Source organism: Anastrepha obliqua, chromosome 1 (assembly GCF_027943255.1).
Source record: "Anastrepha obliqua isolate idAnaObli1 chromosome 1, idAnaObli1_1.0, whole genome shotgun sequence".
Classification (NCBI taxonomy): domain Eukaryota; kingdom Metazoa; phylum Arthropoda; class Insecta; order Diptera; family Tephritidae; genus Anastrepha; species Anastrepha obliqua.
Window position 1 is genome coordinate 52,928,292 of NC_072892.1, and position 26,235 is coordinate 52,954,526.

Here is a 26,235-nt window from a genome sequence, read left to right on the forward strand (position 1 = left end):
ATTAATAACAATTGTAGCATTAACTAGAAATAAAACAGAAAATTGGTAAAATATTGCACTTTGACTTTTTCTTTGTTTTTGTTTTTGTAATATACACAATTATTTTCATATTTGTATTGGCGATTCAGTTGGCTGCAACTCTTTGACAAACTCCGCTGTAGGTGCTGCGGCTGCTCGATGTCGTCTCTTGCGACGCCTTCGTTTTGGTGGCAAATTAGGTGGTGGACTCAAGCCCATGCCATTGTAGGTGAAGTTAGGTTCGTCCACATTGAAGACAGGATAACGAGGTGTAAATGGCGCATCTACACTCACTGTGTTGGCATCATTGTCGGCAATATTCGTGCTCATAAACATTGCTTCCTCGTAGGTAGGTGGAGCTGACAAAGAAGGGTAAAAAAATTAAAATTTATGTAATAGAAATGAATTGGAAGGAAGTAATATTGTTCTAGTCGAAAATAAAACTTATTGTTCCAATAAAGAGTGAACTTATTTGTAATCTCTTTGTAATCTGCTATATAGGTTAACGATTCCGTGGTCATAGAACTGTGATTTCTTGCCAGCAAATACAACAACTAAACTAATCGCGAATTTAGAATATCATTATTGGTAAAAGTTTATAATTCCTAGAGCTTACAAACTTCTTATAAAACAAAAATATATATTTTTTTATGAAACAAATTCCCAACTAAGTTGCAACGGAGATAACAAAGATGTATGAGACCTTGTTTTGGTGAAACACTATTCCTTTCTTGGATTGTTTCCTTCGACTTCTTTAAATGTTTACATTAAAGTATAGGCAGTACTCCCTAGTATTCCAAAATGGTGCCCTTATTTACCAAATATTTATGTTGGATTAGCCTACGCAAATAACCGCCCCAGAATGGAAATTCTGTATTGACGAACAGACCTCGCAATAATCAACGAAGGGGACGGGGATAGTAATGGCGACAGCGGACGCTGGGTTGCTGACAGTTGATATTCAAACCCAATGCGATTTGCATTTATTCCCTTTAAGAACAAAAATAATTTTTTTAAATGAATAATAAATATTTACTAAAAGGACTCGATAGACTCGAGGACTGAATAGGCCTACAATCATGCTTTTTCTATGTTTTTATAGTGCATTCTACAACAAAAACCATAAACCTCAAAGCTACAAACTTTGTACAAATTCCACAAAAATGAACAAAACAAATAAAAGAAATCATCACAACTTCCAACTTTCTACTCAGCATTTTTATAAAAAATCTGGGTATGCAGTTTTATAACCCATTCAATATCTTGAAAAGTTCTTACTCTTTATTTACTTATTCTTTTATTTGATTTTTTTTATGTGATTATAGTTGATTCTATAAGAAGAACCATATTAGTACAAGTTTTAAAATATTTTGTGCAAGTCAAAAAAAAAAATTGAAAATTAAAGTTTTAAAATTTTCAAACAGAAAAAATTGGTTACGCAATTTTAGTTGTACAAAGTGCAAGTTGGTAAAGCAAGGAACCAATGAGTGGCAGTCAAGATCCAATCCATATTTGATTAGAACGAAATATGGATGGAAGCACGCCGAGTTAAGCGACGCACAACACCTACGAAAACATTGGCAGTGATAAAAGGAGAATGCGGCACCTTCTCGTAGATTTTACGTCAAGGGGGTCAAAAGTAGGTAGCCCTGATGCTGTAAATATTTCTAAAAAAGATTAGGATCTTATGCGGATATTCTCCTTGTAATTAATCTGAGCCAAAGCTTTCGCAGCACGGCAATAAAGTTACAAAACCGGAGGCAACAATTTTTTGTCTAAATAAAATTTTCTTTACAATCTAAAACAATTTAATTCAAACTTATTATCTGGATCTATGCAATATTGTTTTCTTACTAGGTACATAAATCTAACTCTAAACTAAGTATTTAAAGTTTATCTTAATGTGAGTGCATAAGCAACTCTAGTTTCCAGCCAAAGAAATCCCAGAATCAGACTATTCAGTGCTTACATAGTTTTGTTCTGCTATGTAACTTTCGAAATATCGCTAATTAATGGCTTTTGATTAAAGAGAAAATGCAGATCATAAAGATATCTAATATCGGTGGAATTCGTTCGCTGGTTAAAGCAGGTAAAGGTAATTCAATTTAATAAAGGTAATTAGATTTGATATTTTTCACTCTGGCATCTTTTCTCACTAAAATTAAATGTTTTCAAGACATATACGAAGCTTAAAAAAACCAAATAAATTTTCTATTTAAATTGTAAGAAATATATATGAAATGTATTTCACACTGCATAACTAATCATACAGAAAATCCAAGATATAAAGGAAAAAAAATAGTGAAATAAATATAAAAGTTATTTCATGAGACACTTCTAAACTTTTTTACCAAATGCTATACTTAGACGTCAAGAACTATTAAAATGCCAAAGGCTAGAACTTTATTTACACTAACGGCTCTAAAGAAAACGATTCAACTTCATTACTCTGACATCTGATAAGGGAAGTATACCCTATGATCAAAAAGTACCGGGAATGTTTAATTTAATCGAACCACGTACGTGGGAACCGGACCATTTTTTTTTCTTATGTTGGTAGGACACTATTTTTCCCTTTTGAAGCGTTTGATAGATGGTGTACGTCGCAAACGGCCGGAAATGTGGGCAAACAATTCTTGGATTTTGCATGATGATAACGCCCCATCACACCGAGCCCAAATTGTGCTGGATTATTTGACCCAACACCAAGTAAATACCATCGTGCATGCACCGTATTCAATAGATGTGGCCCGTGCGACTTCTTTTTGTTTCCCAAGTTAAAGTTAACACTTCGTGGAAGAAGATTTCAGGTCGATAGAGGAGATCAAAGAGAATGCGACGAAGGAGCTGAAAGCCAGGGGTGCATGGATGACTGGGTTAAACGTTGGTATATATGTGTTGTCTCAGACGGGTCATATTTTGAAGGAGATAAAATATATTTGCCTGAAATTTAACTCTGTTTTGTTTTATTTAAACATTCCCGGTACTTAGGTAGGGTACTTAAGACTGTCATTCTATTCCCACACAACTGGATATTTACCACCGAGACGATTGCTAAAAACTATTCAGTTTGCATCCTCTACTAATAAAAATTATAATATATATATAGTCTACCTGGACTGTAAATCTGTCATCGCAGATAATCGTCTACAGTCTAACAGCAGATAATCGTTGATTGCGAAGATTTAAAATAAGTTATCTTAGCAAATGGCAGAAATAAAAATCATGTGAGTCCATGGACACAGAAGAATTCTTGGCACGAAAACGTCGATAAAACAGCAAAAAACATTAACAAAATATGGCTACTTTCTGTTGCGATTCTTTAGTTAAGACCGAAATTTTCGGAATAGTCGATAGTATACTTATATATAATATTACTCAACTGTAAGTGAGAACTGGATTACATACCGAGTTAAAAGCGTGGGATGCTTGATATAGTAAATATTACAATCATTCTATTGGCAACTACCTGTGTACAGAGGGTTATGAAAGTGAAGCAAAATGCATCCCACGCTTTTAACTCTAATTTGAATTACTCTATTTGTATCTTAATTTTTGTTATAATTCTGTTCTGAGGTAGTTGACTATGACTGATCGTTCGATTTGCTATTACTTCATTATAGGTCCCTTTGTCATTAAAATTTATTTTCTACTTTTAAGTTCGATTAGCAATAAAAGCGTGTTTTTTAGTTTTTTTAAACTATTTTTTATTTTCTACTTTTTAGTTCGATTAGCAAGAAAGCATGTTTTTTAGTTTCTTTAAACTATTTTTTTTTATTATGAATGAAAATTATTGTTATCATTGCAGTCAGTGAATAAATGATCCGATATATTCGTGTTATATTTAATCCCTTTCTTATCGACTGTGAGTCTAAAGCTATGCAGTTATCGGCCGTGATAAAGAAGTAATCGCGATGAAGAACTTATTTCGTGGAGGGAGCCTGAGAAACTGATTTACAAGAATAAATAAAGATTTTTCATTTTACAACCAAATTCGCCTTACTTTTAGCCCACAGTAAAAAAAAGAAAATATTAATCCTGGCAATCCTGGTAAGGATAATGGAAAACTTTTATCAAATTATTGCATTGTCATCAGTCCTTGATAGGTGTGCAAAATTTCAAGTCGATCAGATTTTTAGAAGCCAGTGAAAATTAAGCTCAAAGATTCCGTTACATACATACATACAACCCGTCCTAATAAAAGTGTGTTAAAAAGAATCCTCATAAAAACCGGCATAAAACTGTAAGCCTTTTTATATGTATGTGGAAAAACACCTAGACAAGGAAGAGCTTGGCCAAATAACCAAGAAAGGGTGTAAGCGCCGATTAGACATATACAAGGTGGCATAAATTTAGCCATACTATCGGAAGATTTATAATTTTTATGCGTCAATCAGATTTGACGCTTGACGTGTATTGGTCGAAATAAGGATTTTCGTCGCTCAAAACTATGTTTGTTTTATTTATGTAGTAAAATAGTTATTCAAAAATAAAATAAATAGTTATTCGAAAAAAATATTTCTAAATGAAATAAATATTATTAAAAATATCAACGTTACAAATTTTCTTAAACTAGCTAAATTTTTTCTTAAAAATACTGAGCAGTCGCATTCGCATTCGCCGATGTCTAAAATTCCACATCCGTAACATCTCTATTGCTGTCTAAGTGTGAAATTTTCATCAAAATTGAGATAAGAGTTTTACTACAAAGGACCTCCTGCCTCACTCGTACTGCGCTCACACTCTTATGTTTTATATTGAGGCCTAAAGGGTACGTTTTTTGCGTAACTATCTTTTCTCGAACAATTAATAAATATTTTGAAAATAAACTAAATCAGCGTCAACTATCAGACCCATACTTCTTCTCGCAGCACCTTGCACCTCACACATTAGATCTTTTCTTGTTATTTGTCTTATTACACAGTGCGATAATGAAAGTTATCTAGGAACAATTTCTTATGGGCGTGATACTATAGATCTTAAATAGCAATGCTGCATACCTAATTTTTCATATTCTCACCAGCTTAATTTTTTTTTTTTAAGTTTGAATATTTGCCTGATTTTGAAAAGGATTTTTCCTTTGTTTTATAACGAAACTCCACTTACGCAACTCCATTTCGCCATCACTCATCTCCTCCTCACTCACTCCTCCAGCTGCTCTATTTCCATTTTCCAAATCGGTGGCCGATAGAGCGGCTGCTGACGATGTGGTCGGCGCTTCCTCTTCTTCACTCTCCTCCAACCACTGATCCTCAATCATATCACTTGTCGTTAAGGGCACATTTCCAATTGTTAACGGTATTACGGTCTTCGGATTGCGCATTATTGAACTCATCGCTGCCTCGACACATAATTCATAGGAGACCCGTACAACTTTGCTGACATGCTCACAAGTTGGCGCGGTTGCTGGCACGCGTATCGTTTCTGCGAAAGCTTTGCGGCTACAACGCGGTACATGGCCACAGATTTTCTTAGCAAGACAAATTTTCTCTGAAACTGAGTGTAGTCCTGGCGTATCTGAATTGTATGTGGCGCGTAAATTCAATGTTATAATCAGCTTTTTACAATCCACTGAGGACTGATTGTTCACATCGGCACTGACCAATACAAATTGGCCGGGCACATAGCCCGTCTGTTGGAGGTCAACTTTCAGATGTACTGCCTTAGATAAGAAGAAGCAAACGTTCTCGATTGTATCGTTGGTGGCGGGAGACTGTCAAATACAAATGAATTCCAGAAATAAGACCGTATATGAATGCAGTAGAAAAGTAGTTAAAACACTTCACTCACCTTAAGTAATTTGCTCTCCTGGTTCAGATCTAAAAGCTTGAGCACTGTAAAGCCTACATTGTGTACTCGATCGGCAGCGCCATTTCGTATGAAGGTTACTTTGGCCAGGTAGCGTATGTGTCCGTAGCTGCCTTCAAAAGATGATGGGCAATTTACTGGTATGGGACAGGAGAAGGTATAGGTGTAAGTGCCGGCATCCATGGTGAAGTTGCTACCATTATTTGAGCCAACCAGAAATGTTGTTGATGCAACATAATCTTCGCGGCCAAAATATATATTCTTCACCTTTGGACTTATTTTCTGTACAGCTGTCTTTTGTCCAAATTTTTCGCGCCATTGACAAGCAGCAAATCCGCAAATTTGTAATTTAATGCCTGAAAAATAATAAGAAAAATATTATAAATAAAGGTAGTTTTTATTGCAAATATTGTATTACAAAATAATATAAATATAAATAAATAATGGTTTCAAGTTTCTACAAATTAAAAAATCTTAAAAAATTTTAATAATGAATTTTAATTTTTAATAAAAATGTTTACAAACATCCTACGTATGCAGTGCTACAGGCTCTGATGATAAAAGTGAGCTTCCAACCAGCTACTAAAAAGGTTTGAATGCAATCTAAAAATGATGTAACCTTAAAGTGGTTGTAAAAATAGAGTTAACTTTAGTCAAGTTGTGCGAGCAGAATACATTTATTATTGGTGCAATAAAATGGTTTATAGGCATATGCTATATGTACTTATATGTACATAGTTACAACGATAATTCTTCCTCTTATAGGCATTGAAATTGGTGACATGAAGATTTTGCCTGAGAAGACTCATAGTAAAATTTTCCGCAGAATAATTTTCTGGAATATTTTAATCCACTTACGACTTTCTCTATTTGATTTTTAATAATAAGTAAAAATATTATACTACGAAAATACTTAAGGTTAAATATTACTGCACTCTTAACCTTTCGTCTCGGTCGGAAAAGTATTTTAAGCTTTTTTCCGCAACTTGGATCGAGTCATGAACATTTTAGGAGGCCTTAATAAAAAATCTGAGCGAATTTTTGCAAATTTAAATGCCATAATCCGGATGCTATAGACACAATTTTGAACATTTATGTAAATTATATGCATAATAAAATTTAACAGTAGCCCAGTCCTGTGTCTGTGAACGTCTCTATATAGACCGACATGAAATTACTAATCTAGTTAACCTGTGTCCTAACCATAAACTTTTGACGATATGTTGGCACTGGCATGAACGAGTGAGGGGGGAGAGGTTCAATGCACTATGCAAGACGAGTTTATTGAAGCGGCAGTTAATGTTTGGGGAGAACGGTTCCATATGTAGAAGTCCACCTAAGTGAGGAAAGTTCGTGATCGCCATTCATTTGGGAGTAAACAGGATGACTCTTCTGCATGTAGTTCAAGCAGCACACAACTTCCGGGATTAACCCAAGTTTCCTCTGGGTAGCTTCCGAACACCCGTTCGGGAGTGAGCTAACTTGAGAAGGCGAAGCATCCCAGGATAGCTGGTTGTGCGCTGGGTTTGGGACCCGCCACTAAATCCGCTGAAGCGGCGCTTGGAGTGTTTGAGAGAAAGATTCTGCGGGAGATTTTTAGACCTTTGCAAGTTGGCAACGGCGAATATCGCAGACGATAGAACGATGAGCTGTATGAGCTTTACGACGACATAGACATAGCGCAGCGAATAAAGATCCAACGGCTACGTTGGCTGGGTCGTGCCGTCCGAATGGATATGAACGCTCCGCCTCTGAAAGTATTCGATGCGGTACCAGCTGATGGTAGCAGAAGAAGACGAAGGCCTCTTTTGCGTTGGAAAGATCAGGTCGAGAAGGACTTGGCTTCACTTGGTGCGTCCAATTGGCGCCGTTTAGCACGACAAAGAAACGACTGGCGCGCTTTGTTAAACTAGGCCAAAATCGCGTAAGCGGCTATCGCGCCAATTAAGAAGATGAAGAAGTTAATGTTTGGGAAAAACCCGAGTCATTCCGGTACGTAGAATCGGCTGCCATGGAAATGGCATGAGAGGAGCTCTCAGCGTCGGTAACCACGGCCTCTTTATATGTGGTGGCCATATCTGTAATCACGGTATTTTGATTATCGATTTTTTTTAAATAAAAAAGGCATTACACTCTGCAGGAATTTAACTTTTTAACAGCGGACACTTGAATGTCATTTGGTCTCATCTAATAAAAATGCTCCCGGCTGAAGTAACTAAATCACTTGAGAAAGGTGTCTAATATTGCTAGGACCCACGTTTGACAAAATGTAAAACTGCTGGTAATATAGCTAACTAGATTATAGATAGTATTCCATATTTTATAGAAAAAATTACATAAGGTAAAGTTTTCCGAAAAGTAAGTCTGCGAAAACAAAAAAATTTTGCACCTCTTTTTGAGCATTTTAAGTTGAATATTATACATTTTGTGCATCGTGTTACAGCTATTGATAAGACCTGGATCTACCTTCTTGAACCCAAACTGAAAAAAGAACGGTTCCAGAGGTCCGAAGCTGGTTGTCTGCTTCGATAAATGTGAATTCAGAGCGATAGGCAAAAAAAGCTATGACATCAGTTTTTGGTATGCCCAAAAGGGTTTTGATGATTAATTATCATAATAACGATTAAATAGATAAGTCTGAGTATTAGTTTGGTGAAAAGGAAATCCATTATTTTCTCGGTAGATGGATATAATGAACGATATCTCATAAAGTATTGATCAAACAATTTAAAGTTTATGATCGTTGTCAAGCATATTTTGTTTGCTCCATTCAGAAGTGAGTTACAGGGTATTAACAGTGGTAGTCAACAAAGAGAAAATTTATTTTTTGATAAAGACGAAAATGTGCATTTTTGAAGTTAAAGAAAAGGTCGGTAATGTCAAAAATGGCGATAATAACCCACAAATCCCCCACGAGCTAAATATTGGTCATTAAATAATTTTGGCTTGTGTCGAGAAGCATTACGCAGAAACTACAAACTTTCACAAATAAATGTATTCGGATAATATGTAAAGTTTTTTGGCCGAACACTAAGTGAAATACGGACTTGTGGCAGATCACCGAGCAAGATCCAATCCAAAAGGTGATAAGTGGTCGTAAATGGCGATGGATCGGGTACTCTCTTAGAAAGGACAGGGAAAGTAATAGCAGAACAGCATTGGAATGTAACCCACAAGGACACAGAAATATTTGGAGACGTTCTAACCTTCGTGAACTAGAAACAGTCAACCAAACGTGAGACATCGTAAAGAGAACAGCGGTTAACAGAATAAGATTTAAATGATGGTTGAATCCCTATGTTCCCAAGTAGAATAATAAAGGAATAAAAAAAAGTTTAAACCAGTTGACTTACAGATAGAAAGAAATTATAATTTTTCGACAATGCAACGCGCGTGTTCACACAGGAGCTTCACCGATATTTAAATTGAAAGAAAAATTAAATTGCATTTTATGTTCACCAGAGACTTCAAGCAATTCCTTCGTGGAAATTATATATGTATCTCATCAACTGAAGGAACTATGGCAACTGTGGCACAGAATCTTGCAGAGATTCCGGCGTATCATTACCGTGAGGATAAATTTTTGGAGGATCTTTGAACTTATTTAGAAACTGTATAAAAAAAAAACATAATTCCATTTAAAAATTCACATTATTTTACTTTTGCTTTTACTAACTTTTCAGGCACCCTGTATAATAATCAAAATCATAGAAAAAAAATTTAGCATGCCGAAAAAAATAATTTGTATCACACATTAAATTAAAAATTATAAGATTTTTTATTAATAAAATAAAAACATTTAAACCTTCTTATAGCCTTCATATAAGTATGTATATATGTGTAAAAGTATAAAAAGTATTCAAAAAACGAAAATAAATTCATTTAGGTTATTATTGCAGTAAATAGCAAAATAGTGTGCGATGTTATCGAAAAAAGCGATTAAATATTTATATATCTGTGTATAGATAATTTGCGTGCCGTGTACATAGAAGTAATGGGTGCGTAATTCAAAGACGGAAACTCGGTAGATACCTATGAAATGAGACGTTTTTCAATTTCAAACGTTTATTAACAAAAAATGGTCACAAAATAGTAGCCATCGCTAGTGACATATTTTTTCCATCTCTCAGGCAATTTGTGGATGCCGCGCCAAAAAAATTGGCCGTCTTTGGCCCCAAACCAATCATTGAGCCATTTTTTGGCTTCTTCGTGAGAATTGAAGCGCTGCTCATCGATGCAAACAAATGATAATCGGAAGGCGCCAAGTTTGGTGAGTAAGCCGCAAGCACCAGCGGTTCCCAATCGTACGCCTCCACCAATTCCCGGGTCGCTCTTGTTTGACGTGGCGGTGCATTGTCATCAAGAAAAATTACCTTGTGATGCCGATCGGCATATTCTGGGCGTTTTCGGTGTATAGCGCTGTTCAAACCGGCCAATTGTCGTTGGTAGCGTGCACCGTCACCTGTTTCACCTGTTTTTAATAGCTCGTACCAAATCATACCACGCTGATACCAGAAAACACACAGCATTGCCTTGCGGCCGAAGCGATTTGGTTTGGTCGTTGTTTTTGGCTTGTGGCCGGACGTTCGTTTACGCTTGGGATTGGAGAAATACACCCATTTTTCATCACAAGTAACGATTCGATGCAAAAAAGTCTTCCTTTTGATCCGGGAGAGCAGCATTTCACAAGTGGTTTTTCGGTTCTCTTGCTGGCTTTCAGTCAGTTCATGCGGCACCCATCTTCCGACCTTTAAAATCATGCCCATGTCTTTCAAACGTTTGGAAATGGTTTTTTGGGTCACTCCCAACTGCTCTGCCATCATTTCTTTGCGTTCTCACGCTAAAATCACCACTTCGGAATTTGTCAAACCACCTGAAGCACTGTGCTCTACTTAGAGCATGTCCACCATAAGCTTCCATATGCATTTGAGAAGCGGTTTTCTTCAATTGATAACAGAAAATCAACGATGTCCGCAAATCGTAATTTGAAGGCACGAAATTCGACCTTTTTAAGAGCGACAGAAATGCATTGTTGTATGAAGCGTAACAAACAATGAATAATGAATTATTGTTGGCAGATGACAGCCAAAAACAAACAAAACATTTGGGAAGGTTTAAAAATACTCCTAGCGACATCTACGGACTAATAGCTGAAAGTCTCATTTAATAGGTATGTATTTGTGATTTGTATGTGTTTTTGGAATGGATTCTCTAAAGGGATTTATAATTTTCTTTCATTATTTCAAAGGCTTCATTTTTCGGTAAAATATTTGCAAATTTGGTTGTGGTGTCTACGAAAATTTACATTTTAGTTCGGTGCTTATAATACCTCACCAGTAACGGGGACCAAGGCAGACGCGCGAGCAAGAGCGGGTTAAAAATATATGTAATACTTTAATAAAATGTCTACATTAACGGACCAGCTCTATTTATACAAAGAAAAACGGGAAACGTACGAATAAAACACTATTATCGGAGTTGTTGCCAAATACAGGGTGGCTGATGAAAGCCGCTACCAAAAAAAAATTGAATAACTTTTTTTTCTTTTTAAGTTATCTGTTCCATTTTTGTTTTAATTTGCAGATTGATCTTTAAAATTTATTAAAATGGATAACTGGGACACGCAAACAAGAATTTGGATTGTCCGCCGCTATCACGCACTGGAGTCCGTAGTTTTGGTACAGAGAGAGTACAGGCGGATGTTTGGTGGCGATCCCCCGAGCAGATGGACCATAATGAGACTGGTGAATAATTTTGCTGAGCAAGGAACAGTCGCAAGAAGGCCTTATCATCGAAACCCACCAGTTCGGACGGAGGAAACGATCGCTGCTGTAGCTGCAGCTATACAAAGCAATCCAAGGGTTTCAACAAGAAGCTTATCTGCTCAACTTGGTGTCAGCCGACAGTCTTTGCAAACAATAATACACAAAGATTTAGACTTATTTCCCTACAAAATTCAAATGGTTAACAAACTGAATGCAGCAGACTTGCCGATTCGCTTGGAATTTTGCCAGAAGGTCCTGCAAATGGTGGAAGAAGACCAAAACATGTTAAACTGCCTTTTCATGTCTGATGAGGCCCATTTCGATTTAAACGGCAATGTGAACAAACAAAATTGTCGAATATGGAGAACTTCTAACCCACAGATACTCCACGAGACGGAATTGCATCCTATTCGCGTGACAGTGTGGTGTGCGGTTTCTTCATGGTGTATTGTCGGGCCTTATTTTTTTGAAGAAAATGGTCACACCGTTACGGTTACTGGAGACCGTTATTTGAAAATGCTGAAATAATTTTTCTATCCAGAACTACGCCGAAAGAGAATTCCTTTCAACTCTGTGTGGTTTCAACAAGATGGGGCAACGTCTCACATAGCCCAGACTGTTATGACAGAGTTGCGACGAAAATTTCCCAATAAACTGATTTCAAGAAACTCCGAATTTCGTTGGCCCCCCAGGTCGCCTGACCTTACTGCACCTGACTTTTTCTTGTGGGGTTTATGTAAACCAGAAGTTTATAAAACAAAGCCAATAAATTTGGATGAACTAAAACAATCCATTCGGGCAACAATTGCGGCTATTCCTGTCGCAACTCTCAAAGCAGCAATGAACAACTTTTTACTAAGATGCCGCACTTGTGTCAACGAGCATGGGGGGCATTTAAATTCAATTATTTTTAAAACTAGTTAAGCTACATTTAATAAAATTTAATGACCTTCAACTTGAAAAAAAGAATAAATGAATTCCATGCATTAAAAAAAAAGTTATTTGAGTTTCTTAATGTAGCAAAATTCATCAGCCACCCTGTAGTAAGCTTTTTGTATTCTCGTTGAAGTACAAAAAAATTTATGCCACTAAAAACGGTATTGCGCATATTTGTAATAGTGATAAAAATCCACTGAAATTATTTATGTACCCGTAAGTACAACATTCCCTTCTGCAAAGATAAGATATATTAATCGTAATGCTTTCGTATAAATACTGAACACACGTATGCAAAAACATATACATATGCATTTATATACAATGCGTAGAATAAATATGGCGCAATGAGTTATTGATAAGTTTTGGCAAATTATTTGTTTTTTATTGAATTTAATAGTTTTGTTATGAAAATAGAGTTCTTTTGACAATGCACCCTTGGAGTGATCTATTCTTGAGTTTCAAAAAGTGGAATCCACCATTTTTAACCAGCAACGCAATAATAAACATACATACAAATTATATCCTTATGTTATCAGGTATTTTGATAATAGACATACATAAATCAGCATGCTTAAATATAAATCCTGACTGCAGTGACAGTCTTTTTTCAACTCTGTTGGAGAACATGCAGTTGTGAAGCCGTGATTAACAGCATATGTTAGGGTCCCCAGAAAAGGTCATAGTCTCATCTGCAATATCAGGTCAGTCCATAAGTTCGTGCGTATTTTATCCATACTTTCACTTTTGTACGATTTTTGCATTCAAAAAATTATTCACGGAATATAACGGAACTGTTTGTGCATTCAACAAGTGATTTTAATCGCGGATAGAAGCACGTGTTGTTACAAAATAAAATGGAATCTTCGAACGCGTATAAGAGGCATATTTTGTATTTTTTTATAAAAGTGGTAAAAATGCAACAACTGCTGCTGCAGAAATAAACAATGTTCACGGAGAGGATACCGTTAGTGTAAGGACTGCGCCAAAACTGGTAAATGCGATGTGGTAAATGCGACGTGGAGGATGCACCGCGCGCTGGTCGTCCTGAAGTCTTTAACTCCGACGCCTTGCTCGAACTCGTGGCAACTGAGCCAAATTTGACAGTCGATATGATAGCTCAGAGGTTAAATTCATCGCATGGAACAGTTCACATGTACCTGGTTTAGTTGGGAAAATGGGTTCCGCATAGACATTCCGTGGCCAACCTTCAGCAGAGAGTGAATATGTTTTCTCAGCTGCTGCAACGGCTTGAAAATGAAAGTTTTTTGAACCGTATCGTTACTGGTGATGAAAAATGGGTCCTTTACAATAATCCCGTTCACAAACGCCGATGGTTAAATAAAGATGAAACACCAAAATCGACCCCTAGAGATGACCTTCATCCCAAGAAGATTCTCCTGTCTATTTGGTGGGATATGGCCGGTATTGTTTATTATGAACATCTGGAACCAAACCAGACGATAACTGCTGATTATTATTCCCATCAGCTATCAAACCTGAATGAGGCACTTAAAAAAATCGACCGTCTTTAATGAATAGACGCAAAGCTTTGTTTCACCACGACAACGCAAGACCTCCTACCGCAAGGCAAACATTAGGCAAGCTGAACGAGCTCGAATGGGAGCTAATGCCGCATCGACCACACCATCCGGATGTAGCACCTTGTGATTATCACCTTTTCCGTGGACTGCAATCCCATATGAGTAACAAGAACTATTCCTCAAAAGAAGCTATAAAAAGGGATATCGAAGCGTATTTTGGCTCCAAGGACTAACAATTTTTTGAGCAGGGAATTAAAAATGTGGCTAAACGTTGGGAAGACATTGTAAATAATGAAGAAAAATATATTATTGATTAATAAATACCTTAAACAATTTTTTTATTAATTTTAAAACCACCTTTAAAAAACGCACGAAATTATGGACTGAGCTGATAGTAAGATATTTATGTATAAATAAAACTACTATGCAGGAAAATCCTCTAACATCGAACTGAAACGATCCTGTTATAATTATAATAATTTTCTGACTCCATCTAATGTTAATAGTTTGTGCGAATCATACTTCATTGATGACTTTCTATGTATTGAATTATCACAAATCAACAGTTTTGGAAATGAACTCAATCGAATTTTAGACTTAATATTTGTTAGTTCTAATATTAATTATACGCTCTCGCTTGCAGCCAGTTACATTTCGTCTTCAAATTGCCATCATAGTCCGCTGATGTTGGAAATTGATTTTTTTTTAATATTTTGAACTTCAAAGTAATAGTCCAACAGTTGCTTTTAATTACTCTCGTTGTAATTTTATTGAATTAAGTAATTTGCTTGCACTGGATTGGTCTCGGCAATTTGAAAATGTAGATGTGGCTGACTGTTACAATATAGTATTTTTAAATCTGTAATATCAGAAACTTGCCTGAGTCACATCCCAATGTTAAGCACTAAGCCTTCGAAATGGCCATGGTTCTCTAAAGAACTCAAACGTCTTAGGAAATTGAAGAATAAGTTTAAAAAAAAACAAAAGCATTTTAATGATACTGATTTTCGTAAGCGGTATGTGTTTTACAGAAGTAAATTCAACAAGCTCAATAAATCTTTGTACCAAAGTTATATTCGTAACGTAGAGAGCAATATTAAATGTAATCCAAAATCCTTTTGAAGTTACATAAAATCTAAGAAAAACTGTTTAAAAATACCTGCGTCCATTCATCTTAAAGAGGTTTCAGCTAATTCCATTTCTAATGCTGTCAATCTCCTTGCTAATTTTTTTTCTTCGAGTTTTATTTCAGGTAATACGGATTTTGAGTTTGCTCAAGATATCCTGTCTAGTAAGTTAGATACTACCACCAACTTTGGGAAACTAAATTTGACTGACGAGGATGTCATTTTTGGTATAAATCAGCTTAAACCGTCCACTAGTATCGATGTTGATGTTCTATCGGTTATTCTAATTAAAAGTTATCCAGCTTTGATTACGCCTTTAAAGCGTATTTTGAACATGTCACTTTCCGCCGGAGTTTTCACTGATTACTGGAAATTAACATTCATTACGTCCATCCTTAAAAGCGGCAATAAAATATAATTGAAAATTATAGGCCGATTTCCAAACCATCTGCAGTTTCGAAATTATTTGCGAATATAGTCCAAGACCAAATATACTTTGCTGTTAAATGTTTGTTATGTCCCAATCTACATGGGTTTATTCCAGGCAGATCTACATTAACGAATTTAGCTGTGTTTACGGAAGACTGTTTGGATTGCTAAACTTGAGTGTTTCGGTCTTCACTCTCACTTTCTTAAGTGGTTAATTTCCTAACTCAATAATTGGCACTGTGTCGTTCGACTTGATAATGTATGGTCTTATTCTTTTATTGCTTCGTCTGTTGTTCCCCAAGGTAGTGTCCCAGGTCGGCTACTATTTATCCTCTTCACTAACGATATTTCTTTCTGTTTTTCATTGTGTAATTTTCTTCTATACGCGAAAGATCTAAAAATCTATTATGAGATTAAATGTCCGGAGATTCATCCATTCTCCAGTGTGAGTTGAATAACTTATATAGTTGGTGTGTGCGTAATCGTTTGTTCCTAAACATTAATAAATGTCAGTGTACTTCGTATGCGAAAGTTTTTATTGTTGTTCCAACAGCTTACTACATCTCGAACTCGCCGCGAGAGTCAATGAGTGAATTAAGGACTTCAATCTCAACTTCACCTCCCACATAAACTTTATTCTTTCTAAATCGTTCGCAATGTTAGCCTTTATTGTTAGCCTTTTCTGATCCATGTACTCTCAAACTGTTGGACTCATCCTTAGTTCCGTCCAGGTTAGAATACGCGGTATTCGTTTGGAGACCGCTTCATGCAGTCTATATTAATGGATTAGAGTCTGTTCACAGAGCTTTTGTGCGGTTTGCTTTGCGCTCCAATAAATTCATCGATCCTATTCCATTTTATCGGCCTCGTTGCTTATTAATAAATCTAATGTCCTTAGAGCCTTGGCGTGTTCTGTGGTCGATGTGTTTTGTCTTCGATAAAATTAATTGCAATGTTGCCTCCCGCATTTTCCTGTAATGAATTGCTTTTTGTGGGTATTTCTCAACAAGTTTTTGGAATGAATGCTCCCTTTAGGAGGGATAAGCATTTTAATGCTTATTCTTCTTCCGTAGTCTTTGATTTCTCTTACTCTAAGTTTACTTTTAAGAAGTTACTTATAAGACTATTGCCATAAGGTCTTAATTTGTATCTACCTATGTGAAAGTCTGTAATCTTCTTGTTTGTTGATTAAATAAATAAATAAATAATTGGAAATAAATAATTGGAATATTTCTAATATTTCTGAACTAATAGTAGTCAATAAAAGCACTCTAGCATGATTTATTTTGAGCATCCTCTAGCACGAGCTCACATCTTTATTCAAACGGGCCAATATTATCAATTTTTTTTTTCAAAGCTTTAATTAATTCTTTATTTTTATTTTAAGCATTATTTTCATCATAAGAGGTCTTTCAAAATATGCGCCCAGATGTTTTTTTAAAATAAAAAATGTAGATTATTTTAAGTTTCGTTACTTTTTTTTTAAATACACCTCTGAATAATTATATGTATGTATATATGCAATATTCTCAAGAGAAGCTCCAGTTTTTGGTCTGCCGGACCTTTTTCTATGCTGGACAGATCCAGTTTCTTGAAATTTTTTCAACGACCATTGAATTTTCGACTCATTGGGAAGATTATTTCCACCCAAAGAATCACGACTTTTGCGTTGTTGTTCTTAAAGATCCACGGTTTTCTTAATAAATTTTCAATAATTGGAATGCGTTATTCTATCGTGTAAAGTTGTACATCCGCCTGCTTGAAGAATGTCGAAGATGACATAAAAAAGATAGCGTCTATGAATTATTCTCTACTGGCATCTAGGCGTCACTTTTGAAAGTCTCTTTACGTCGATTCAATTAAATAAAAATGAAACAAGAGAATCAATATGTACATTTATGGGAATGCGTGTTTGAAACCGAGTTGTAAAAAAGCCATCTGACACCTTTATATGAGTGACAAAGTTGCTTCGTCACATTATCTATGTTATGCTGACGCAAAAGTAATGGTGAGCGATTACACACTTACTACACATCCAGCAATTATTCCATTTGTTTATGTTGATTCATCCAACAACACTTTCCTACTAACAAATATGCAGCCATACATCAAAAAATTCCGCAATGCTTAAAAATTATTTTTGTATTGGCGTAAATGACAGTTGGGTGAATAAGTTATTAGATCAAAGTGAGCGATCTCTAGTGTGGGTGTATGGTAAAGAACAGTATATAAATGATTTATTTTTACAAACTTTAAAGGAAAGCTTAAGTGGCAGAAACCTATAGTATGCCGACATAATTTTTATTATCAACCGTCTGAAGAGAAAAGGAAATTACCATCAAAGTGACTAATGTACAAGTAAATAGTTTATTATTTTTAAGAATTAAGTCTAAAGATTAAAAAAAATATATTTTTATATATTCATATTTGTATGTATTAAGAATACCAATATTAGTGGCGATTGTTGATTCCAAAGATTACGGGAAAACGTTTAATGTAAAGTTGCTGATGATTTCCGGCATTCATTCCACAAATACTTACAAATCTATTAAAGTTAAAGAGGGCTTGAATAAGTGTTAAAAAACTAACTTCTATTCGGCTGGTCCTGGATTCTAGTTTACTGCGGGCATTCGAAATTCTAATTACAAACAAACCTTTTAGTCCATTTCTCTCATGAGTTTGTATGTAGTCTATGGACGATTCGATTACTTTTGTTTCTGCAGAAAGCCTTTATTTTCGGTTTTAAAAAATCTGGGGCTAGTTATATATTGGTATGATATTGAAATGGAGAAGAATAATATTGTATAATGTATGTGTATATATTGTAATTAAGATAAAGAAGTTCGAAACTCAGTTGTTCCTGTGTGAGCTCATATTCATGGAATTAAAAACTTTAATTTTTTAAGGGAAAAGAAATTGTTTTGAAAAGCAGTCACTAATCAAAGATGGGTCAATTGCTAACTCTGAATCCCTATTTAAGAACATTTGTGCATTTTTTTTTTGTCGGGACAACTAGCAAGTGCAGCACTCAGCCAGTAATTAAGTCCATTGTACTACACTTGGATTCCCTTTTAATTTTCTTTAAATCTACCCGATCTCCGAAGAAATCTGAGTAGATCTTGCGGTGACAAGGAGCCAAGGTAGTCGCTTCTTAACACATCAGTGCCAAAGACCTCAAACCTGATTCGGGCGAAGGCGAGGCAGACGCACAAGAAGTGGTCCGCCGTCTCATCCTCTGGGCTCTGGGCCTTGTGCATTAGTAAGCGGACAACCACAGTTCATGAAACAGTGAGTTGTGTGAGTTATAATATATGTATTACATTGATACGGATGATTAATAAAGAACAGAGGAAATGAAGTACTTGCCTTGCATCAGTAAGACTAATTGGAGCAAGCCAAGTCTTGTCACCTACATAAGAAAGTAAAAATCAGAGACGCTCTTTCTTGAACCTAATCAAAATTGCTTAGCGCTTAACTATGGCGATTAATGAGCAGAAGAAGTGGTCTTACGAGTATTAAAGATTACCATTTACTTTTAATCTCTCCTGAAGTTTTTTATTTGAAATACAAAAATTTTAAGTTGCTTGAATTTCTGATCATTTTTGTGTTTTTCCGTGGCACTGAAAGATGTTCTAATGATGCCCACTAAAATGGTAATGTGGAAGAAGACACATTTCTTCCAAAAACCTTAGAAATATTTAGTATATCATATTGATCAAAAAGTTACAGGAAAACCTCCAAACTACGCTCTAATAATAAAATATAAAAGACTAAATATACAAAATTTACTTTTACGAGAGCTGCTGCATATACAGGGTGGGCCATATAGCTTTTTGAACCACCTATTTTTTTGAGAATGGTAACACAAATGACATGTCAAATGTGTTCATAATTTACTTAAAGGTTTGACATTTCTGATGAAGCTCATTTTCACATCGGTAGCTACGTCAATAAGCAAAATTGTCGGATTTTGGGCTCAGAAAATCCACACGTTACTGTAGAGAAGCAAATGCATCCACAACGAGTCACTGTTTGGTGCGGTTTTTGGTCTGGCGGCATTATAGGGCCATTTTTTTCCAAAATGAGCGAGGAGCCACGATTACAATAAATGGCGAGCGTTACCGTGACATGTTCAACGAGTTTTTGTTTCCAAAAATTGAAGAGTATAACATGGACGATATTTGGTTTCAACAGGACGGTGCAACTTGTCACACTGCCAAAGTTACTCTCGAACTTTTGGCTACCGTTTTTGAAAACCGAATAATCAGCCGAAATTCCGATATCAATTGGCCGCCTCGGAGCTGTGATTTAAGCTCGTTGGACTATTTTTTGTGGGGAGCCGTTAAGGACAAATGCTATGCGAACCATCCAGAGACGACTGATGCTTTAAAACACGAAATCGAAGTTGCCATTCATGAAATTGGAGCCCAAACAATCGAAAATGTGCTTAAAAATTGGGTTGATCGAATGGCCTACTGTAAAGCCAGTCGTGCCAGTCATTTGAACGATATTATTTTTCATTCATAAATGACAATGTTCAATCTTTAAAATAAAAAAAAAAGTTTGAAAAAATATTGATTCGTTTTTTTTTTATAGCCGATTCAAAAAGCAAATTTTACATGGCCCACCCTATATATATTTCCGCTCAACAATAAAGAAAAAAATCGTTTCCCTTGAAATTGAAGTTGTTTACTAATCCCTTAGTCTAAGTACATACTCAAAGTAGTATCCCTCAAATTGCGATACGTCGAAAAATATTGATCACACAATTTTTCTCTTTTCTTGTGCAAAAATAAAAAGAAGTAGTCATTTGGGGCCAGGGTTGAATGACAGATGGCCTGCATATCGATTTCGATAGTCAATGAGTCCATGTGAATGGGTTAGAGATCGCATTGTCATGGTGAAAAATGATTTGTCTTTTTACAAATTTCAATGAATACTTCTGGCAAAAAAATTAGTGTTTGTCACACAGAACTGATCATTCGATATTGCTACAATTAAATAAATGTCTCATCGTAAGATAGGTTAAAGAAACCGATTTACTTTGAGGGGCTGTATCTGCTCGTCTTGCCAGACCGATACAGTTGATAGTTATTTTGTTTGACTCTCATAGGCATAAATCAATGATTCATTATCCATGTAGATATTTAACGCAGCATTTCATGCAGGGCAATCGTATTTTTGCAACATTTAGTTGAGCCAATTGAACCTATTTCAGTGATAGTCCCCAAATGTTGGTGCCAGATGGTATTGGTGCTTCTCTTGATAATATCCAAAGTTGCTTGCATGACATGAATTCTCGGTATTTTACACAACTCCTGATTTTGGATAGTAGCACATAGAGAAAAACATTCAATCAAGTGCGAAGAAAATCAAGTTATTATTTACTAAAATTTTGTATCATTTTGATGACAGATTTTTGTCTACTTCTCGCACTGCTTTTTGCTAATTGCGTATGCTTTTTTGTCAACTGCGATTTATTAAGTAATTTTTTTAACTGTTTTCAAATTAGGAAAATTAATGAGCTGGTCGAAATCTTCTGCAAGATATACATATTTATGTGTTCGAAATTTTTTTATATGGAAGAAAGTACCCCAGAACGTCAGCAATAGAAAAAATCAACGCGATTTTGGATCCAATTCACATGAGCAATTTTTTTATGCAAAAATTTAATGTGCTCTGTAGCTGCATGCTCAGAAATTTTCTAAAAGATCTTGCTAAAATGTTTGGAGTTTTGATGGAAATCAGTTGAAATTTTTAATTTCTAATTTTTGTACAAAGTTCAAAAGTTAAGATCAAATGGTATTTATTGTAGTATTGTATAAACTAAGTTTTTATAAAAACCTGAAAAAATTCAAAAATAAATCAAACAAAAACGGAAAAAACAATATATATTAATAAAAATAGTCAAAACTTCGTAAAATATCGCGCTCTAACGATTCAAACTTTCTACAATGCAAAATATTATCTTACTCATGGTATCAACATATATACTTACAAGTAGTTATATAATCATATGTAACCCCAAGTATGTGTAAGAACATACAAGGTGGCGCAAATGTAATCATACAATTTGGTTTTTGACTAACTTTTTTACTCAATAAAAAAATTATTTTACGTGATGGAAATTTTTATGTTGACCTTTACTCGCGCCATTGATTGTCTGTGTGGACACTATAGCTGTCCAGTTCACAAGTGCGAAATATGATTTACGTCCGACGCCATTTGCATAACTCTTGCATCTTCCCAATCTTCCCAAATTTTACAAATTATTGTAGCCAAGATAGAAACTGTTTTTTTATCTGATAACAGTGTACAATAGCACAAAACAGAAATATAAATAATTAAAATGAACTAAATAAATAAAAATAAATAGTGGCCAAGTGTAGAGGGTGTCAGGAATTATTAACCTGACAGCCATCGAGTTCGGTCACTTTAGAAGTATTCCCCGAAATTGTGTAGAGGAAACTTTAAGCTGTTACAACAGCAAGAAGAACAACAACAATAACAATAACATCTGTCGTTTGCCGTATTTTAAGGTTTATTTATGAAGTCATTTTAGACAGAATGAAAGCTTATTCCTCTTAAGAAGGAAAAGCCATGAAAAATTATATAGTAGGCCTTTTCTTTTCACCACTTCGTTGCTCGCTATCTCTCTGCACGGCTCACTTTGCATATGAAAGCAACAAAGAAGTTATCGAGCAAGTTATCGCTGCTAGCGGGTATGGTTATGCCTCATATAACTCTTATAACTCCCTATTTTATGTTTAACTCACTAGACTATGTTTATTTATACTACTGTGGGCAAAAAGTAAGGTGAATTAATTTGTCAAACTTCGCGGGATTAAAATTTCGTTCTAGTTATTTTTTTCATGAGTTGGCAGCACTGTTAATAACATCTGGGCCAATTTTCATGTGAATGTCATTATCAGTAATATATTTACGCTTGTGTTTACCAAACGACCAAGAGTGCATTTTTCGATTTTTACAATGTCAGATTTGATTGAGCAGAGAAGTGCCATCAAATTTTGTTTGCGGAATGAAATTTCGGCTGCGGAAACGTTTAGCATGTTGCAGAAGGCATTTGGTGATTCGACCATGTCGCAGAAAAATGTTTATAAGTGGTACAAAGACTTCAGGTCGAGATCGTGTTGATGACTTGGAGCGCTCCGGATGACCATCGACGTCAACAGATGACCAACACGTCAATAAAGTGAAGGAGTTAGTGCTCAAAAATCGTCGGTTGACTGTTAAAGACCTTACTGATATGATCGAAATATCAGAAGGACCTATGAAAACCATTTTGAAAGACCATTTGGGCCTACGAAAAGTCAAATCTCGTTTGGTACCGAAAACTCTCAATTTCTTGGAAAAAAGTCGTCGCGTTGATGTGTGTGAAACAATGCTTTCAGACTATCAGGACAAGCTCAAATGCGTCATTACGGGAGATGAGACTTGAATTTAATCCCACGACCCTGAAACAACCGACCAATCAAGCGAATATCGTGCTGAAGGCGAGGCCAGACCGAAAAGAGCACGTCAAAGTCGTTCAAAAATAAAGGTCATGATGACAGTTTTTTTTTCGATTTTCGTGGTGTGGTGCACTATGAATTCCTTCCACATGGCCAAACTGTTAATAAGGAATATTATTTGAGCGTTATGCGTCGTTTACGTGAAGCAATTCGTCTAAAAAGACTAGAATTATGGGGCAACAACTCTTGGTTTTTGCATCACGATAATGCACCGCCTCACACTGCACTCGTTCTTCGTGACCATTTCGCCAGAAATTCCACGCATATCGTTCCGTAACCACCGTATTCGCCTGATTTGGCTCCGTGTAACTTCCGGCTAATACCAAAACTCAAGAGACCACTCCGGGGAACGCGTTTCGAGTCGATTAAGGAGATAAAAGCTGAATCGAAGGAGCTGCTGATGGCTATACCGGAAATGGACTGTTTGGCATGTTTCGGGGATTGGAAAAATCGTTGGCATAAGTGTATTTCATCGAGAGGGGATTATTTTGAAGGGGATGAAATTGATTTACAATGCGTTGAATAATGCGTTGTGATGATGGAAAAAGAAAATCACTCCACTTTCTCGATTCACAGGCATGCCAAACACAGAGAAATAGACCGATCTAGCTAAAACTTGGTGTGTGAGATGCTACTAACTAAACATAACCTCGATATGACTCGATACGACTTTCGTATGTCTCAGACTATTTTTTTTCCTTGTTCACTTCTCTCGGGAGCATAGGGCCTCGACAAGACTCAGTCTTGCGTTGATTTCGTAAATCTGTTTTGATTTCTGACAGGGTAGGTGATTATCCTACTGCTACCAGTCCTAAGTAGTAGGAATGCCCACTTGTTGTTACTTAGGAACAACGCCTTCTTACTGCTTGGAGCGCCATCTGTGTCTCACATTTTTCTGTCAGAAATATCGAACAGATGGTTGAGGACTTAGTGTGTCTGCGCTATTACCACGGTCGCCCGCTTCCTCTTGCGGGCGCCACTGATGCAATGTGTAACTGTGTCCTTTCTTTGTTTTTTTCTTATTTTAGCAGCCACAATGAAAATAATGCGCAGACTATTGTGAGGGAGTAAGGATGGAAAGGATACGTTTTTGGGGTTGAGGAATGGAATTGGAGGAATTTTTGTTTTTTAGAAACAGGGACATTTGGCAAAGTGCGAGGGCCGTGCTTTACGTGGGATTCGAGCCCAAAACCTCTGGGATGGCAGGCTAGTGCACTTACGCTAGAATACCGAAGCCGCTAAGCTAGACTAAATAAACAAATAAAAAATACAAAATCTTTAAATGTGGGCTATGAAAATGTCCGACTATTTTATAAGACATACTGCGAAGCGGAAGCAGTGGTATACCCCGGACTGTCATGCTAACAAAGAAAAAGACTGCGAAGACAATTTTTTTGGATCCTATTAGCTCACTACCTCTTTCACGTGCGCGTCTTTTTGGATATTTTCAGGAAAATTTAGATGCAATAACTTTTTTTTACTATTTTCTTTATTGTATTAAGTATTGGACTATCCCTTTTACTTTGAGACTAACAATAAATATTCAAATCTTAATCTAGTATTCCTCATCCAGCATTTACTTAATAAGTTATTTTATTTATTTAACTTTTCCTGCGATTCTGCGGCTGTGCCAGTGAAGTACAATAAGTCTTACTACATCTTTTGCTTTGGTATGCTGTTTCACCCTAGTAAAAAAAACTCAGATGCAATATAAACTTAAAAAACGGTGCGTGAGAGATTTTACTCCTGCCCCCTTTACCACATAGCGTGGGTGAAACCTTGGTTATTGTTGGAAAAGTTCGATCTTGCTTTACAGCGTAATTGTCCCACCACCGCCGTTTACCAAAATTGTTCACTATAAATCTTCAGTTTTCTAATTATACACTCGCTTCGTGTCCATATTTGGTTTGGTATAGCAGCAGTTTTTGCGCATTTGAAGAGCGCATATACTTGTGTTCCCACATGACCAATTAAATGAAGACAAATTTTAGTAATTTAATTAGCATTTTTTTCCTCTTTATATGCAACACTAACGCAGGCCAATTCGTCTTTGAATTATCTAATTTTTTGCGTTGCATTTATTTTTATTTTGTTATTTTATTCTATTTTTTACCTTTTAGTTTTTTAGATTTCTCCAGCGTAATTATTACTTTCCCAGTCACAATTTGGCCGGTGAAGTAAGTGCCGAATTCATTTCTATCAAACACAACAGTACAGTTTTTAAATTTTTTACCTTCCGCCATTTTTAGAAATTTTATGTATTAAAAAAACATTAAATGACGGAATTTGTTTTTTATTACTTATTTTTTTATTACTCTCTAGTATTTTATTGTTTTTAATTAATATTTATATATATTATTTAATAACATTTATTTATTTAAATTAATTAGTAGCCCCATTAATTGTAAATGAGTTGCCACTTCTGCCGAAAATTATATTGAAATGAATTTCTTGCGTTGGAGTTTTCGAGTCCACGCTTTCGCGTCGAAATCTGTTGCTTATGGTACGACCGTACGCGAGCTGCAACATCAGTGAACTGAAGCAACAATGAGCAGTAATAGGTGAGCGCAAAGTTCCGCCGCAATGGACAAACAAACCAGGTGAGCAGGTGTTTATGCCGCGTCGATCGCTTTCTAGATGAGTGTGTGCGTGGGCTGCATAGTCAAATTGTGTTTGTGACTCATATATACGAGTATGTGCGAGCCTATGTATTTTGATTCGCATGTAGTAAAGTTTATTTCTTAGTAGTTTTGGTTGGTTGACTGAGTTACTAGCCAAAATAGCAAAGTAAGTGCATCGGATTACGTTTTAATTCCACATGGCTTACTGTAGTTATTCTGCAGATGTCTCGCAACTTGCAGTTGCAACAAGTACAGCACACACAATAAAAATTATGAACTACTTATGCGCGCACTTTTGTATATCTAAATTATATATATAAGGTTGTCAAAAAAGTCTTGCGGTATTTTTATTGAATTTTCAATTGTTCATAAAATTGGTTATAATAATGCGATTTAAGTCAAATATGCGCCGTTTTGTTCGATGACGAGTTCCCAACGAGATGCCAACTTCATAA

General features: G+C 35.8%; 1 protein-coding gene across 1 annotated transcript; it reads right to left on the reverse strand.

Moving 5' to 3' along the window:
* LOC129246785 (arrestin domain-containing protein 17) lies at nucleotides 1–25,673 on the reverse strand. Its single transcript, XM_054885404.1, has 4 exons — nucleotides 25,273–25,673; nucleotides 5,809–6,182; nucleotides 5,125–5,731; nucleotides 1–377 (listed from the first exon to the last, which is right to left on the reverse strand). Exons 1-4 carry the CDS (start codon nucleotides 25,400–25,402, stop codon nucleotides 106–108), a joined length of 1,383 nt encoding a protein of 460 aa, XP_054741379.1. The 5' UTR covers nucleotides 25,403–25,673; the 3' UTR covers nucleotides 1–105.
* Between the last annotated feature and the right edge of the window lie 562 nt (nucleotides 25,674–26,235).

Excerpts from the sequence above, each read along its gene's own strand:
- LOC129246785 (XM_054885404.1), bottom strand. The coding sequence starts at position 25,402 with ATGGCGGAAGGTAAAAAATTTAAAAACTGTACTGTTGTGTTTGATAGA. Across the intron at positions 5,732-5,808 it reads AGGAGAGCAAATTACTTAAG|TCTCCCGCCACCAACGATAC; the intron begins GTGAGTGAAGTG and ends TGTATTTGACAG. Across the intron at positions 378-5,124 it reads TGATGGCGAAATGGAGTTGC|CTCCACCTACCTACGAGGAA; the intron begins GTAAGTGGAGTT and ends CTTCTTTGTCAG.